The 13,626-nt window shown below is 42.1% G+C and overlaps 2 protein-coding genes across 3 annotated transcripts in view; one reads left to right on the forward strand and one right to left on the reverse strand.

The window, feature by feature from the left end:
- Positions 1 to 203: 203 nt before the first annotated feature.
- Positions 204 to 8,224, reverse strand: Phospho2 (phosphatase, orphan 2). The gene is made up of 4 exons (XM_004651934.2): positions 8,080 to 8,224; positions 7,530 to 7,563; positions 4,770 to 4,941; positions 204 to 972 (listed from the first exon to the last, which is right to left on the reverse strand). The coding sequence occupies exon 4, from the start codon at positions 944 to 946 to the stop codon at positions 221 to 223; it is 726 nt and encodes a 241-aa protein (XP_004651991.1). The 5' UTR covers positions 947 to 972; positions 4,770 to 4,941; positions 7,530 to 7,563; positions 8,080 to 8,224; the 3' UTR covers positions 204 to 220.
- A 202-nt stretch (positions 8,225 to 8,426) lies between these two features.
- Positions 8,427 to 13,626, forward strand: part of Cfap210 (cilia and flagella associated protein 210) — a 47,577-nt gene continuing 42,377 nt past the window's right edge. Inside the window, exon 1 of one of the 2 annotated variants that reach the window (XM_045148059.1) lies at positions 8,427 to 8,554. In XM_045148059.1, coding sequence (XP_045003994.1) covers positions 8,512 to 8,554 — 43 coding nt within the window. In that variant the 5' untranslated portion in view covers positions 8,427 to 8,511. Of the gene's footprint in view, positions 8,555 to 9,211; positions 9,245 to 13,626 lie in introns of those variants that run through there. The other variant, XM_004651725.2, reaches the window with a different exon arrangement.

The raw sequence follows: 13,626 nt of genomic DNA on the forward strand, positions 1-13,626 counted from the left end.
AATATGAATGTGTGCACTAAGGCCTCTAGCCATGGCAAATGAACTCTAGACTAGTGCACCACCTTGTACATCTGTCTTACCTCTGTCTCCCCTGCGATTGAAGGCATGCACCACCACGCCCTGCTCTAAACCCACATTGTTTAAAGCCACTAGCATTTGAAATTTTAGTTTTGTGCTGCTGAGCCAATTTTAACTACAACACATTTTAGTTGTTGGCATATTACTCTTTTATTAGAAACTGTAAATGGGAAATTATTTCAAGACCGGAAGACCAGACTACAACATTAGATTCCATAGGCTGGAGATTTTGAGACATTCTAGAAAGAGTTTTATGTAAGGTGTATCCTTTTCGTGGCATGGCAACATCATTCTTCTTCAGAAAGGTTACTGGACAGACGTCATTTCCACCATCACCTATGTAAACAACTTGTGTGTAATTCACTCCCTCTTTTAACTGTTTATCTACAAATTCTTCCAAAACTACGTTTTTGCAGAGATTCTTTGGGCACCTATTACAAGAATGAGCATGGTAATTTTCCACAGTGAGATGACCATTGCTATCAAATGCTGCTGGATTTGTAAACACCTTATCAAAGACATCATGAAAATTAGCAGCTTCTAAAGCCCAACTTATGAAGACAGAATTTGAATCTGAAATAATGATACAGTCAAATTTGTTCTTATGCTTCCTTATAAAGCTGAAGAGTTCTGCCATCCCAAAAGTGAAAGGCATCGACGTCACTGCTCTCTTCATTTCTTCGGCTTTTACACCTTCTTCTCCCAAGTACTTAAACACTCTGCCCATAAATTCTGTCCAAAATCCTTTCTCATAAGAATCTTCTAGTTCAACAGGAAGTTTTTTGTCTGGAGCACATTGCACAATCCAGGTGTCACTATTGTCATCTATGATTGTATTGTCGAAGTCAAACACCAACAAAATTTTCATGGTCTCAGTAATGGATTTGGGTTACCCTGAAAAAGGAGAAACATTATTCCATAAACATACTGTGTTTACATGTCTATTATACCTATTTAAAAACAGAAGTGAATGTTAACCTGCATATGTCTTGTAATCCCACCACTTAGGTGGCTGAGGCAGAAAGAGGAAGTTTGAAGCCAAACTACCTACATAGTGAGATCCTGTCTCCAAAAAGAAAAAAAAAAAAAAAAAAAAAAAAAAACCTGCCAGGCATGGTAGTAGTGGGTCTTGAATCCCAGCACTCAGGAGGTAGAGTTCCAGGTCAGCCTGGACTAGAGTGAGACCCTCGCTTGAAAACAACTGATAAAATACAGAGTACAAACTAGTGATTAAGCATTTTTTTTATAACTTTATTTATTTGAGAGAGTAAGAGGCAGAGAGAGTGTGTATGCCAGGGACCAGGGCCTCCAGCCACTGCAAATGAACTCCAGATCAGATGCATGCGCCATCTGGCTTAGTTGGGTCCTGGGGAATCGAACTGAGGTCCTTTGGCTTTGCAGGCAAACACCTTAACCACTAAGTCATCTCTCCAGCCTGTGATTAGGCATTTTTAGGACATACTTAAGGACTTTTCTCTAAGATATATGAAGTTCTAGGAAAAAGTGTTTCAGACAAGCACCTTAACCACTAAGCCATCTCTCCAGTCCAAGTGTCTTTCTTGTTTTGTTTTGTTTTTTTGCCTGACTATATTTGCTACTTAATGGTGAGTCATCTACTCTGTTGCTAACTTCACAGATGCTAGAACTCAGCTTCTTCAGTCTTCCAACTTGGACGGGCGAGCAGTGGCTCTTCAGAAATCCTCTAGGCCTTCAGCTCCAAACTGGGACTGCTGAGGCATCTAGCCTTGTGGACTGAGCAGCTACTGGGTTCTCACTGTACAATCTGTGGACAGCTAGTTTTGGACTGTCAGCTGGTACCATGTAAGCCAATCTAGTAAGTCCCCTTTATAATATATGCTCATTCTATTGGTTCTATTCCTATAATACACTGAGTTATCACCCCAGTCGCCTCTCATGCTTTTTTTGGTACAACATTCTACTGTCTAAAAACCAGAATATTAAAGCTACTTTAAAATAAATAAATACTAAGTACATGCCTTTTTTTTTTTTTTTTTGAGGTAGGGTTTCACTCTAGCCCAGGCTGACCAGGAACTCACTCTGTAGCCCCAAGGTGGTCTTGAACTTGGTGACTCTCCTATCTCATTAGTCTCAAAGTACATATTAATCAAAACACAGTGTAACCCATATTATGATTATTAAGGTTTAGTTGCACATGTGTGCAAGAAATGTATGTGTGTTTATTATTGAGATTTTAGTGAGAAGTCCTAAAAGTGAGAACTCTACCAAGAAAGAGAAATTAATTAAAAACAAATATTTAACCACATGGATTTTGTTTTATTACAAAAGCTACAAAGCAGAACCCTTGCCTTTGACACATATAACATTTAAGTGTTTGAGTCTCTAAATTCAGAGCTTTATTATATTTATGAGCAACCACCTTTAACCATTTAGCCATTTCCCCAACCATTTATTTATTATGTATTTAAACAACAAATAACCTAGAAGGTTATCTTCTACTATGTGAATTTATTCACTGTTTTGAGGTAGGGTCTCACTCTAGTCCAGGTGGAATTGGAACTCACTCTGTAGTTCCAGGTTGTCTGCAAACTTAGAGCAATTTTCCTACCTCTGCTTTTTGAGGGCTGGAATTAAAGGTATGTACCACAACACTTGGCAGTTTTTCTTTTTTTAAGTTTTTGAATTTATTTTTAAAATTTGTTTATTTGCAATCAGAGACAGAGATACAGAGAGAGAGAGAAAGAGAGAGAGAGAGAGAGGGAGGGAGGGGGGGAGAGAATGGTCACACCAGGGCCTCTAGCTGCTACAAATGAATTCCTGATGCATGTACCACTTTGAGCATCTAGCTTTACATGGGTACTGGGGAATCAAACATAGGTTGTTAAGCTTTGTTGCCAAGTGCCTTAACCACTGGGCCATTTCTCCAGCCCTGAATTTATTAAAATTTTTTTTTTGCTTTTCGAGGTAGGGTCTCACTGTAGCTCAGGTTAACCTGGAATTCTCAGGGTGGCCTCGAACTCACTGAAATCCTCCTACCTCTGCCGCCCAAATGCTGGGATTAAAGGCATGCACCACCATGCCCATCTAATTTTTTAAAAAAAATTTTAAGAAGCTTCCTTCAGCTGCTGCAAACAACCACCAGACATATGTGCCACGTGTGTATTTGGCTTACGTGGGTCCTGGGGAATCGAACCTGGGTCCTTTGGCTTTGCAGGCAAGCTCCTTAATTGTTAAGCCATCTCTCCAGCCCAAATTTATTAGTTTTTGATATTCTTAGTAGTAGTTTTTGAGGCAGGATTTCATCCCATAATCCAGGCTTTCAACTATGTAGCCCAGGCTGGCCTTGAACTTGTGGCAATCCTCCTGTCTCATCTTCCTGCATGATGGGGTTACATGTGTGAGCCATCACACCCAGCTATTATATGAATTTAGATGGTAGGTAATATTCTGATTTGCTGGATTCTTATATTTATAAATACTTAATCCAAGTGCCATAGGTTAAGTTCAAAGTTTAATTAATTAATTAATTAATTTCTCTTTCTTTCTTTTTTTTGAGGCAGGGTCTCCTTCTAGCCCAGTCTGACCTGGGATTCACTACGTAGCCTCTGGGTGGCCTTGAACTCACAGCAATCCTCCTACCTCTGCCTCCCGAGTGCTGGGATTAAAGATATGCATCACCATGCCTAGCCCCAAAGTTCACTTCCTTAAGATAGGCGTGGTGATGCACACCTTTAATCCTAGCACTTGGGAGCAGAGATAGGAGGATCACTGTGAGTTTGAGGCCAGCCTGGAACTACAGTTAGTTTCAGGTCAGCCTGGGCTAGAGCAAGACCCTACCTTGAAAAACAAAAACACTACCACCAAAATTCAGTTTCCCATGTAAACAATGTAATATGAGGCATAGTTGATGATTATATTAGTGCTGTACTTATGGACTTTTTTGTTGTTGTTGTTTGGTTGGTTGGTTTTTCGACGTAGGGTTTCACTCTAGCTCAGGCTGACCTGGAATTCACTATGTAGTCTCAGGGTGGCCTCAAACTCTTGGTGATCCTCCTACTTCTGCCTCCCAAATGCTGGGATTAAAGGAGTGTGCCACCATGCCCAGCTCCTACGGACATTTTTTTTTTATTATTAGAGACAGAGACAGGGGGTGGGAGAGGGAGGAAGAGGGAGAAAGAGAGAGGGAGGAAGAGGGAGAAAGAGAGAGGGAGGGAGGAAGGGAGAGAGCAAATGGGTGTGCCAGGGCCTCTAGCCACTGCAAACAAACTCCAGATGCATGTGCCACCATGTGCATTTACATGAGACCTGAAGAATCAAACCAGGGTCTTTAGGTTTTGCAGGCATGCACCTTAACCACTAAGCCATCTCTCCAGCCCCTATGGACATTTTTAATTGAGTTTTATGATAATTCTGGATGTTTACTTATAAAAGTTTTCTAGAGCTGGTAGAGTAGAAATCAGCATGTGTGAGGCCCTGGGTTTGATTCCCAATACCACACAGAAAACTTTTTTTTTCCAATACAACTCAATACTGGCTGAAAAACACCACAAAGCTAGGTTTAATTTGCCACAAATTACTGAAATTTCGAAACTATTAATATCAAAAATAGTACAAGACTAACATATTTTAATGTTGATCTAAGAGTAATTTTCTCAGCTTTACATTTTTTCTGATAGTCTTTTTTCACTAATCAGTCAACATAAAATACTTACCCAAATTAGTATATGCAGTGCAACTGACCTTACTTCAGCACAGAGCTTAGATCATTCCAATCCAGTTTTAAACATCTACCAAGAGCCAGCTCTTTTTAAATATCACTCCATTTCTGTATGCAGAGAACAAACTGCTCTGATTTGGAGCAAAGGAACGGAAACTTCTTAACTCCTAAAATTAATAAAAATATTTTAAAAGCTTAAAACTTGTGTTATGCTGGCATTCCTCGTATCAAAAATGCATCTACTGGCAATGGGAGAAACAGCTTTTGATGACACAAATATATCTGAAATAAACATAAAACACAGAATGTTATAAAAAATGTTTTCATATAGTGAATATAATCATGTGTTAAGCTGATTGAGATCTCCTCATTCCAGTTTTGCCTACTTGTTAAAATAAAAGAGAAATACTACATCTTATTATCAACAAATATCCAAAGACTTAGTGATGTGCAAAAAGTAAAAATGCCTCCAAGAATTAAGGAAGGGCACAGACTGAGTTTTAGCAATGTGAATCTATTTTGAAACTTTAGTTAAAATTCCAAAACCAAGCAGGGCATGACAGCTCATGCCTGTAATACCAGAATTCAGTAGCTGAGGCTGGAGGATTATTGCAAGTTTGAGGACAGCCAAAGAAAGCAGGACATTGAAGGGAGGAAGAAAGGAATCCCAAAACAGTTAACTATTTTCTCCAAAGGCTTAAGCAGTTGTCTATCTGATATGTGTGCAATGTTCCCATAGTACAATAACAGAGTGTATGCTTCTCATAGTAATGAAAACTAGAAACTACATAGACATCCAAGAATTGTGGATTGCTTAAATAAAGTATATTTATAAGCATATAATAGCTTATTTATTTATTTTTGGTTTTTTGAGGTAGGGACTCGCTCTAGCCCAGGCTGACCTGGAATTCACTATGTAGTCTCAGGCTGGCCTCAAACTCTCAGCAATCCTCCTACCTCTGCTGGGACTAAAGAGGTGCACCATTACACCTGCCACAGCTAATTTATTGAGCCAGTAAAAGCTAAGATATTCAGCATAAATTCTACAAGAAAATTATAATATAGTGTTTATATCCCATTTTTGTTTTGAAAAGTAAATATTTATCTGGGCATGGTAGTGCAAATCCTTAATACTTAAGACTTGGGACGCTGAAGCCTGAGTTACAAGCAAGACCTTGTCTCAAAAATAAATAAATAGGGCTGGAGAGATGGCTTAGTGGTTAAGCGCTTGCCTGTGAAGCCTAAGGACCCCTTTTGGAGGTTAGATTCCCCAGGACCCACGTTAGCCAGATGCACAAGAGAGCGCCCAAGTCTAGAGTTCGTTTGCAGTGGCTAGAGGCTCTGGTACACCCATTCTCTCTCTCTATATATATGCCTTTTTCTCTCTCTGTTGCTCTCAAATAAATAAATAAGAAGTAACAAAACAAAATTAATAAAAAAATGTTGGGCTGGGCGTGGTGGCGCACGCACTCGGGAGACAGAGGTAGGAGAATCACCGTGAGTTCAAGGCCACCCTGAGGCTCCATAGTGAATTCCAGGTCAGCCTGGGCTAGAGTGAGACCCTACCTCGAAAAGCTAAAAAAAAAAAGAAAGAAAAAAATGTTGGCATGTGCAATGGCAGAGTCTTGATGAATAGGTCAACTGCCATTTGAACTTTCTGGCGATTTTTGTTTGTTTTTGAGGTAGTCTTATTCTAGCCCAGGCTGACCTGGAACTTGCTCTATATTCCCAGATTTGCCTTGAACTCACAGCAATCTTCCTACCTCTGTCTCCTGCATGCTGGGATTAAAGGCATGCACCACCTCACCCAGCTCTAACGATTTGGTAAAGATTTTAGATCAGGGTGCAAATGTTACCTTCTTAAATTCACAACAACAGAAAATAGGAGTGGAAGGCAAAGAATAAGTAACTCTGGGTCTACTTGTTTGCAACGGCTGTAGGCTGGAGTCGCGATCAAGATTTTGAAGTTGGGCTGGAGAGATGGCTTAGCGGTTAAGCGCTTGCCTGTGAAGCCTAAGGACCCCGGTTTGAGGCTCGGTTCCCCAGGTCCCACGTTAGCCAGATGCACAAGGGGGCACACGCGTCTGGAGTTCGTTTGCAGAGGCTGGAAGCCCTGGCGCGCCCACTTCTCTCTGTCTCCCTCTATCTGTCTTTCTCTCTGTGTCTGTCGCTCTCAAACAAATAAATAAATAAAAATACTTAAAAAAAAAAAAAAAGATTTTGAAGTTAAATGATATGTGACCAAGTCATATTGGCAAATAACTGCCATCATATCTTATGAGTGAAAACACCACACGATTTTTGTTGGCAGAAAAATCCATGGCACTTCTGTTTTCCAAGCAATGTACTGACTACCCATCACTCTGGACTACTGTCTCAAGGATGTTTGTACAGTCAACAGCCTTCAAAGGCATGTACACTGTTGCCTCAGATCAGAGTTCCTGTCTCCTAAGGCAACACACACCAACATCCGCATGGCTTCTTGCCCACTTGGCCTTACCCTGTGGGGGCTGGGGCTCAGGAGAACTGAGGCAAAACTGGTAGATGTTGTGGCTACTGCTGTAACTCACTCGCCCAGGAGTTTTGGCTCTTACAGGAAACAATGACAGGTTGTCATAGCCTGCTATATGATAAAAATCTCTCACCTTCCCCAGTTCTTGACATGTTTTAAGCAGTTTCCCAGTCACTAGTATTGTATGTGCACAAACTAAGTTCTGTGAACAGATATTTTTTAAATCAACCCTTCAATACTTACCAGCATTATTACAGTAGGACATCTGATAGAAAACCTGAAGGAAAATAACAGAACTATGCATTAGTGAACTTTTGTTATTTAAAAATCCTAGTTGCTTTCATTTTGAATGACTTCAATTTGATCACTAATTGTGTAGTGGAGCCAAATAGTTACTAATGAAACCATTCGTACGTACACTAATGTGTTAAGGTCTTTTGAAACCGAGCACATGTCCACTCTTAACAGATTTTTGTGTGTGTGTCATCAGAGATGATATGCCTAGTCTTCCAAACCCTCAACTTATAATTTATTTACCATTTATTATAATTTATTTACCATTTATTACCAGTTTTTATATAGTATATATATTAAAGGTCCTAACACGAATGTTCTGGGGACATCTAAGCTTTAACATTCTCATTGAAAAGCAACAAAGCAAGCCTCATCTGGTCCTGACCACGGCTAAGAAACGAAATAATTTAAAACAGAGCTTTCATGCCAAGGAAAGCCCGGGGGCTCCGTCCTCCCCATTCGCCCGCGCGGACCAGACCTAGGCCTCGCACGCACACACCTGCCGCAGGGTCCACCCCAAGGGAAGCGCCGGGGACCTCGCCGGGGGTCGACCCCCCGTGAGCAGCGCACCAGCTGCGGGTGGGAATCGCAGGCTTGGCGGGGGCCGAGGGCCGCTCACTGACCCAGGCCCGGGGTCAGCCGCCCGCAGCCGGCAGCCGTTCTGGCGTCCGCGCGCCCGGCGCCGCCGGTTGGGTCCCCGCGGGTGGCCGGGGCGCGTGCCCGCGAGCGCCGCTCCGGTCCGCGCAGGCGCAGCACGCCGCTCCCGCCTTCAGGCCTACCGCTGACTCCGGCGCGCTCCTCGTCTCTCCCGCGCCGGCCACCGTCACTTCCGGCGGCGGCGTTGCTGAGCAACCAAGCGGTCTGGAAAACACTGAGGGTTCTTGGGTGGTCCGGTGGGTACTGCGGACGCCGCCGCGCTAGCCTTTCCGGGATGCAGGTGCGGTTCGGACGGCGTCTGGCCGGCTCCAGCACCGGTGAGCTAAACCTGGCCCGTGTCCTCGCAGCGATGGTTTCAGGGACCCTGGCACAGGGTGACAAGCGCAAGCTTTTGTGGCATCCCCAATAAGCATCATTGAACCCTGCAAGTTAGACCTAGTTTTGCTTTCGGGGGTGGGGAATGGGTGATAGGAGGAAAAGGGACATGGGACTGTGCAGCGCACTTACAGGAATAGGAGTAGGAGAACCACAGAAAGTTAGACACCACAACCTCGGCCAGTGTCTGGGGTCGCTTAAGTTTTTTTTTTTTTTAATTATTTATTTATTTATTTATTTATTTATTTATTTATTTATTTATTTATTTATTTATTTATTTGAGAGCGACAGACACAGAGAGAAAGATAGAGGGAGAGAGAGAGAATGGGCGCGCCAGGGCTTCCAGCCTCTGCAAACGAACTCCAGACGCGTGCGCTCCCTTGTGCATCTGGCTAACGTGGGACCTGGGGAACTGAGCCTCGAACCAGGGTCCTTAGGCTTCACAGGCAAGCACTTAACCGCTAAGCCATCTCTCCAGCCCTCGCTTAAGTTTTATTTATTTCATGAGTCGGAATGCCTTGTGGGGATACCAGTGAGTCGTTTAGACACTTGGCTCCGCTGCAGACCTGCTGAGTGGCCTTTCCTGAAGTCTTTAAAGAAAATGCTTCATTCCTTTCCACTGTAAAGTGAAGGTATGTGTGGGACTAGGGAGATGGTTCAGCGGTTGATGGTGCTTGCTTGCAAAGCCTAATGGCCCGGGTTTGATTCCCCAGTACCCACATAAAGCCCGATGCACAAGGTGGCTCATGAGTCTACAGTTCGTTTTTAGTGGCAAGAGCACCTGGCCACCTATTCTTCCTCTCTCTCCCTCCCCCTCCCGCTCTCTTTCTGTCCTTCCTTCTTTGCAAATAAAATGTTTTTTAAAAAATAAAGTGACGATGTGTCTCTTCCAAATTCAAATGCTTTGATGTAAAAAATAGAATGCTACTTACATTAATTCAGGTTACATGTCATAAAATTTGATTTTGTTCAACTACAAGTTTGTTTTCATGATGGCAGTTAGAATGACTTGAACAATCTTCGTGTCATTGCCTGAGTTTCTGTAGCAGTAGCTCCCTGTGCCGGATGCTGAAGGAAAGGCAGCCATTCTTCCACTGATGCACTGTAGTGGCTATTTGTGCAGTGGAGACCTTAAGAAGTTTTAGGACCCCTCCAAAGCCATTTTTGCAAATAACAGTTTTTATTCATTGTGTCTGGTTGTGCCTTGTTGTTATAGTTTAAGTATGAATAGTACCTCCCCAAAGGTTTAATGTATTAAAGGCTTAGACCTGAGGCTGGTAATATTGGGATGTGTTGTGGGCCAAAGGCACAGCAGTTACATGCCTTTAATCCTAGTTTCTCAGGAGCTGAGAAGGATGGGGATCTAGCTCATTTGTTAGAAAGCTTGCCTCTAAGAAAAAGCACAAATCCCTGGTTCCATCCTCAGCCCTGTACAAACTGGGTCTGATGGTGCATGTCTGAAATTCCAGCTACTCAGTAAGTAAGGGCTGGAGGATCAGAAATTCAAGGTCATTCTCAACTACATAGCCTGAGATACATGAGACCATGTCTCAAACAAAAGAAAACAAAATATTTTGTATTATGATAGATAGATGAGGCCGTCCATTGTACCATTTCTTTGGATTCTTAGGCATGGTTTGGCAGTGTAAGAGCTCTGTATCATTAACACGTTCAATAAAAAGTAAATAAATGGATCAAAAATATATATTGTTTTAGTTTTTTGAGGTAGGGTCTCACACTAGCCCAGGCTGACCTGGAATTTATTAGGTTGTCTCAGGGTGGCCTCAAACTCACAGTGATCCCTCCTACCTCTACATCCTGAGTACTGGGATTAAAGGCGTATGCCACTACACCAGGCTTCAAAAATATTTTTTTTAAATTTTTATTTATCTACTTATTTGAGAGGGGGAGGAGGGAGAGAAAATGAGCACACCAGGAACTCCAGACACTGCAAAAAAACTTTAGACGCATGTACCACCTTGTGCATCTGGCTTACATGGGCCCTGGGAAATTAAGCCTGAGTCATTTGACTTTGCAGGCAAGTGCCTTAACCACTAAGCCAGCCCCCCAAAGCTTTTTATTAATTTAAGGAAAATGTGTCAGTAACAGCAAGCACATGGACTGATATCACCTATCTCTAGGTCATTTGCCAATACTTTTGTCTCTCTGTCTAATGCTTGAAATTTGCCTATTTATGTTCTCTTTGACCGTCTGTCTCTTGTTTCATCTTTCAACTGTGGCCTGCCCTCTCTGCCTCCAGTTTTCTTCTTCTTTCTTCCTTACTTCTTCCTCCTCCTTCTTCCTTTCTTCTCCTTCTTTTCTTCTTCCTTCTTTCTTCTTCTTCCTTCTTCCTTCTCTTCCTTCTCCTTCTCATCCTCCTCCTTTTTTATTTTGAGGATCTCACTCTAGCCCAGGCTGAACTGGAATTCACTGTGGCCTTGAATTTACAGTGATCTTCTTACCTTTTCCTCCCAAGTGCTGGGATTAAAGGTGTGCACCACCACACCTGGCTACATACACTACTAAAACTGTTCAAGGTAGGAATTTTAGGGTGAAGATTGTCCCCAGAAAACTGAATTTTCTATCAACTCAGTGGGTTAAATAAGTATATGAGAAATAATCTATAGATCTGTTATCAACTAGAGCTCTCCTGATCCTCAGAAATATAGGAAATTGGGGTGTGGCTCAGGTGGTAGAAGGCAGACACAAAGCTTGAGGCAAACTTGTATTATATGAGACCCTGTCTCAAAAAAAGTATAGGGGGCTGGGTATTGTGTCACACACTTCTTTTTTTTTTCTTTTCTTTCTTTCTTTTTTTTGGTTTTTCGAAGTAGGGTTTCACTCTAGCTCAGGCTGTCCTGGAATTCACTATGTAGTCTTAGGGTGGCCTTGAACTCAACGGTGATCCTCCTACCTTTGCCTCCTGAGTGCTGGGATTAAAGGTGTGCACCACCATGCCCGGCTTGTGTCACACACTTTTAATCCCAGCACTCAAGAGGCAGAGGAAGAAGGATTGCTCAGTTTGAGGCCAGTCTGGGACTAGAATGCCAGGTCATCCTGGGCTAGAATGAGACCCCACCTCAAAAAAAAAAAAAAAAAGTACAGGGTTTGGGTGTGGTAGCATATATCAGTGGGAAATTGCTGAAGAGGCAGAGGCAGGAGGATCAGGAGTTCGAGGCCAGCCTATGCTACATATGGGCTGGGAAGATGGGTCAGTGGTTAAAGGTGCTTGCTTGCAAAGCTTTCCACAGTACCCTCCTAAAACCAGATGCATAATATGGCACACATGTAAGGAGTTTTCAGCCACAAGGGGCACTGCTGGCACGCCCATATGTTTGCTTTCTCTCAAATAAATCAATAAAATTTTTTATACAAGGGGATGTTTTCCAAGACTTCTGTGAGCTATTTTATTTTATTTTATTTTATTTTATTTTATTTTATTTTATTTTATTTTATTTTATTTTATTTTATTTTATTTTATGAGGTAGAGTCTCTCTCCAGCCCAGGCTGACCTGGAATTCACTATGTAGCCTCAGGGTGGCCTCAAACTCACAGTGATCCTCCTACCTCTGCCTCCCAAGTATTGGGATTAAAGGTGTGCGCCACCACACCTGGCTTTCTTTTATTTCTTTATAAGAACCAACTCTGTTCCCACTTTTGTGGCTATTCTCTATTTTGTTCCTGTGTTATAGCCCATGAGAAGATCTTGAATAAAACATATCTTTTAATGGAAGATTTGCGATGTCGATGAGGAGGGATCACACTGTACACAACACAGTTTTCTAACACTCTGCTTTTCTGCCACAGTGTCAAAGTCCACTTACCACTGTGTGGTTCATATGGAGCAGTTTTGCCAAGATGGACTATAGTGAGCCCCTTCATAATTCTGTGAATTAATTTTCCCCATATTATTTCATGCCTGAAAGAATTAGATCAAAACACAACACAGTATTCCATAAATACACACAACTATTATGTATCAGAAGTAAAGAATGGAATGCCTACACAAGACCATCATAATAGGAGGAAAAGATCATGACATCAAAATAAAAGAGAGATTGATTGAGATGGGGAGGGGTTATGATGGAGAATGGAGTTTCAAAGGGGAAAAGGGGGGGAGGGAGGACATTACCATGGGATATTGTTTACAATCATGGAAGTTGTTTAAAAAAATGGAATGGGGGCTGGAGAGATGGCTTAGCGGTTAAGCGCTTGCCTGTGAAGCCTAAGGACCCCGGTTTGAGGCTCAATTACCCAGGACCCACGTTAGCCAGATGCACAAGGGGGCGCACACGTCTGGAGTTCGTTTGCAGTGGCTGGAAGCCCTGGCGCGCCCATTCTCTCACTTTCTCTCTCTCTGCCTCTTTCTCTGTCTGTCACTTTCAAATAAATAAATAAAAATAAACAAAACAATTTAAAAAAATGGAATGACTTAAGTTAGAGAAAGACATACCTGAAAATGTTAGTTCAAGAGGCAGATGACTGACTTAGAAGGCATTGTTTCTCCAGCCTTTGATTTCAAGTAATACAAACCAAACTGTGCCAGGTCAGGCAAAGCAACAATGTATTTCAAGGCTACAAGCATGTATTGATCAGGACTTTTTTGGTTCCTAGTAACTAACTCACAGTAGTTAAAATGAAAGACTATGTATATTCAGGTATAACTTAATCCAGAAAACTGCACGGTTTCTCAGTTTTGATTGACTTTATTCTGCATATACACACTTGGTATATAATAAGGAAGATGGTACCTGTGGTTCTGAACTCACTTTAGCCACCAATCACTCACTGCTGTCAACCTAATTCAAGCCTTTAGATAACTCTACCCTGGCAGCTTTTCTTTAAGTATCTTTCTCTCAGCCTAGAACTTTGTGATTTGTTTCTGCTTTTCTTTCTACTTCTGTTTATTCTTGTTCCAACAAACATTTCTCCAGCCCAATATTTTTATTTATTTGCAAGGAGAGAGAGAATGAATCAGCACTCCAGAGCCTCTGGCCTCTGCAAACAAACTCCA

The sequence above is a fragment of the Jaculus jaculus genome, chromosome 4, assembly GCF_020740685.1.
Source record: "Jaculus jaculus isolate mJacJac1 chromosome 4, mJacJac1.mat.Y.cur, whole genome shotgun sequence".
NCBI classification, from domain to species: Eukaryota; Metazoa; Chordata; class Mammalia; order Rodentia; family Dipodidae; genus Jaculus; species Jaculus jaculus.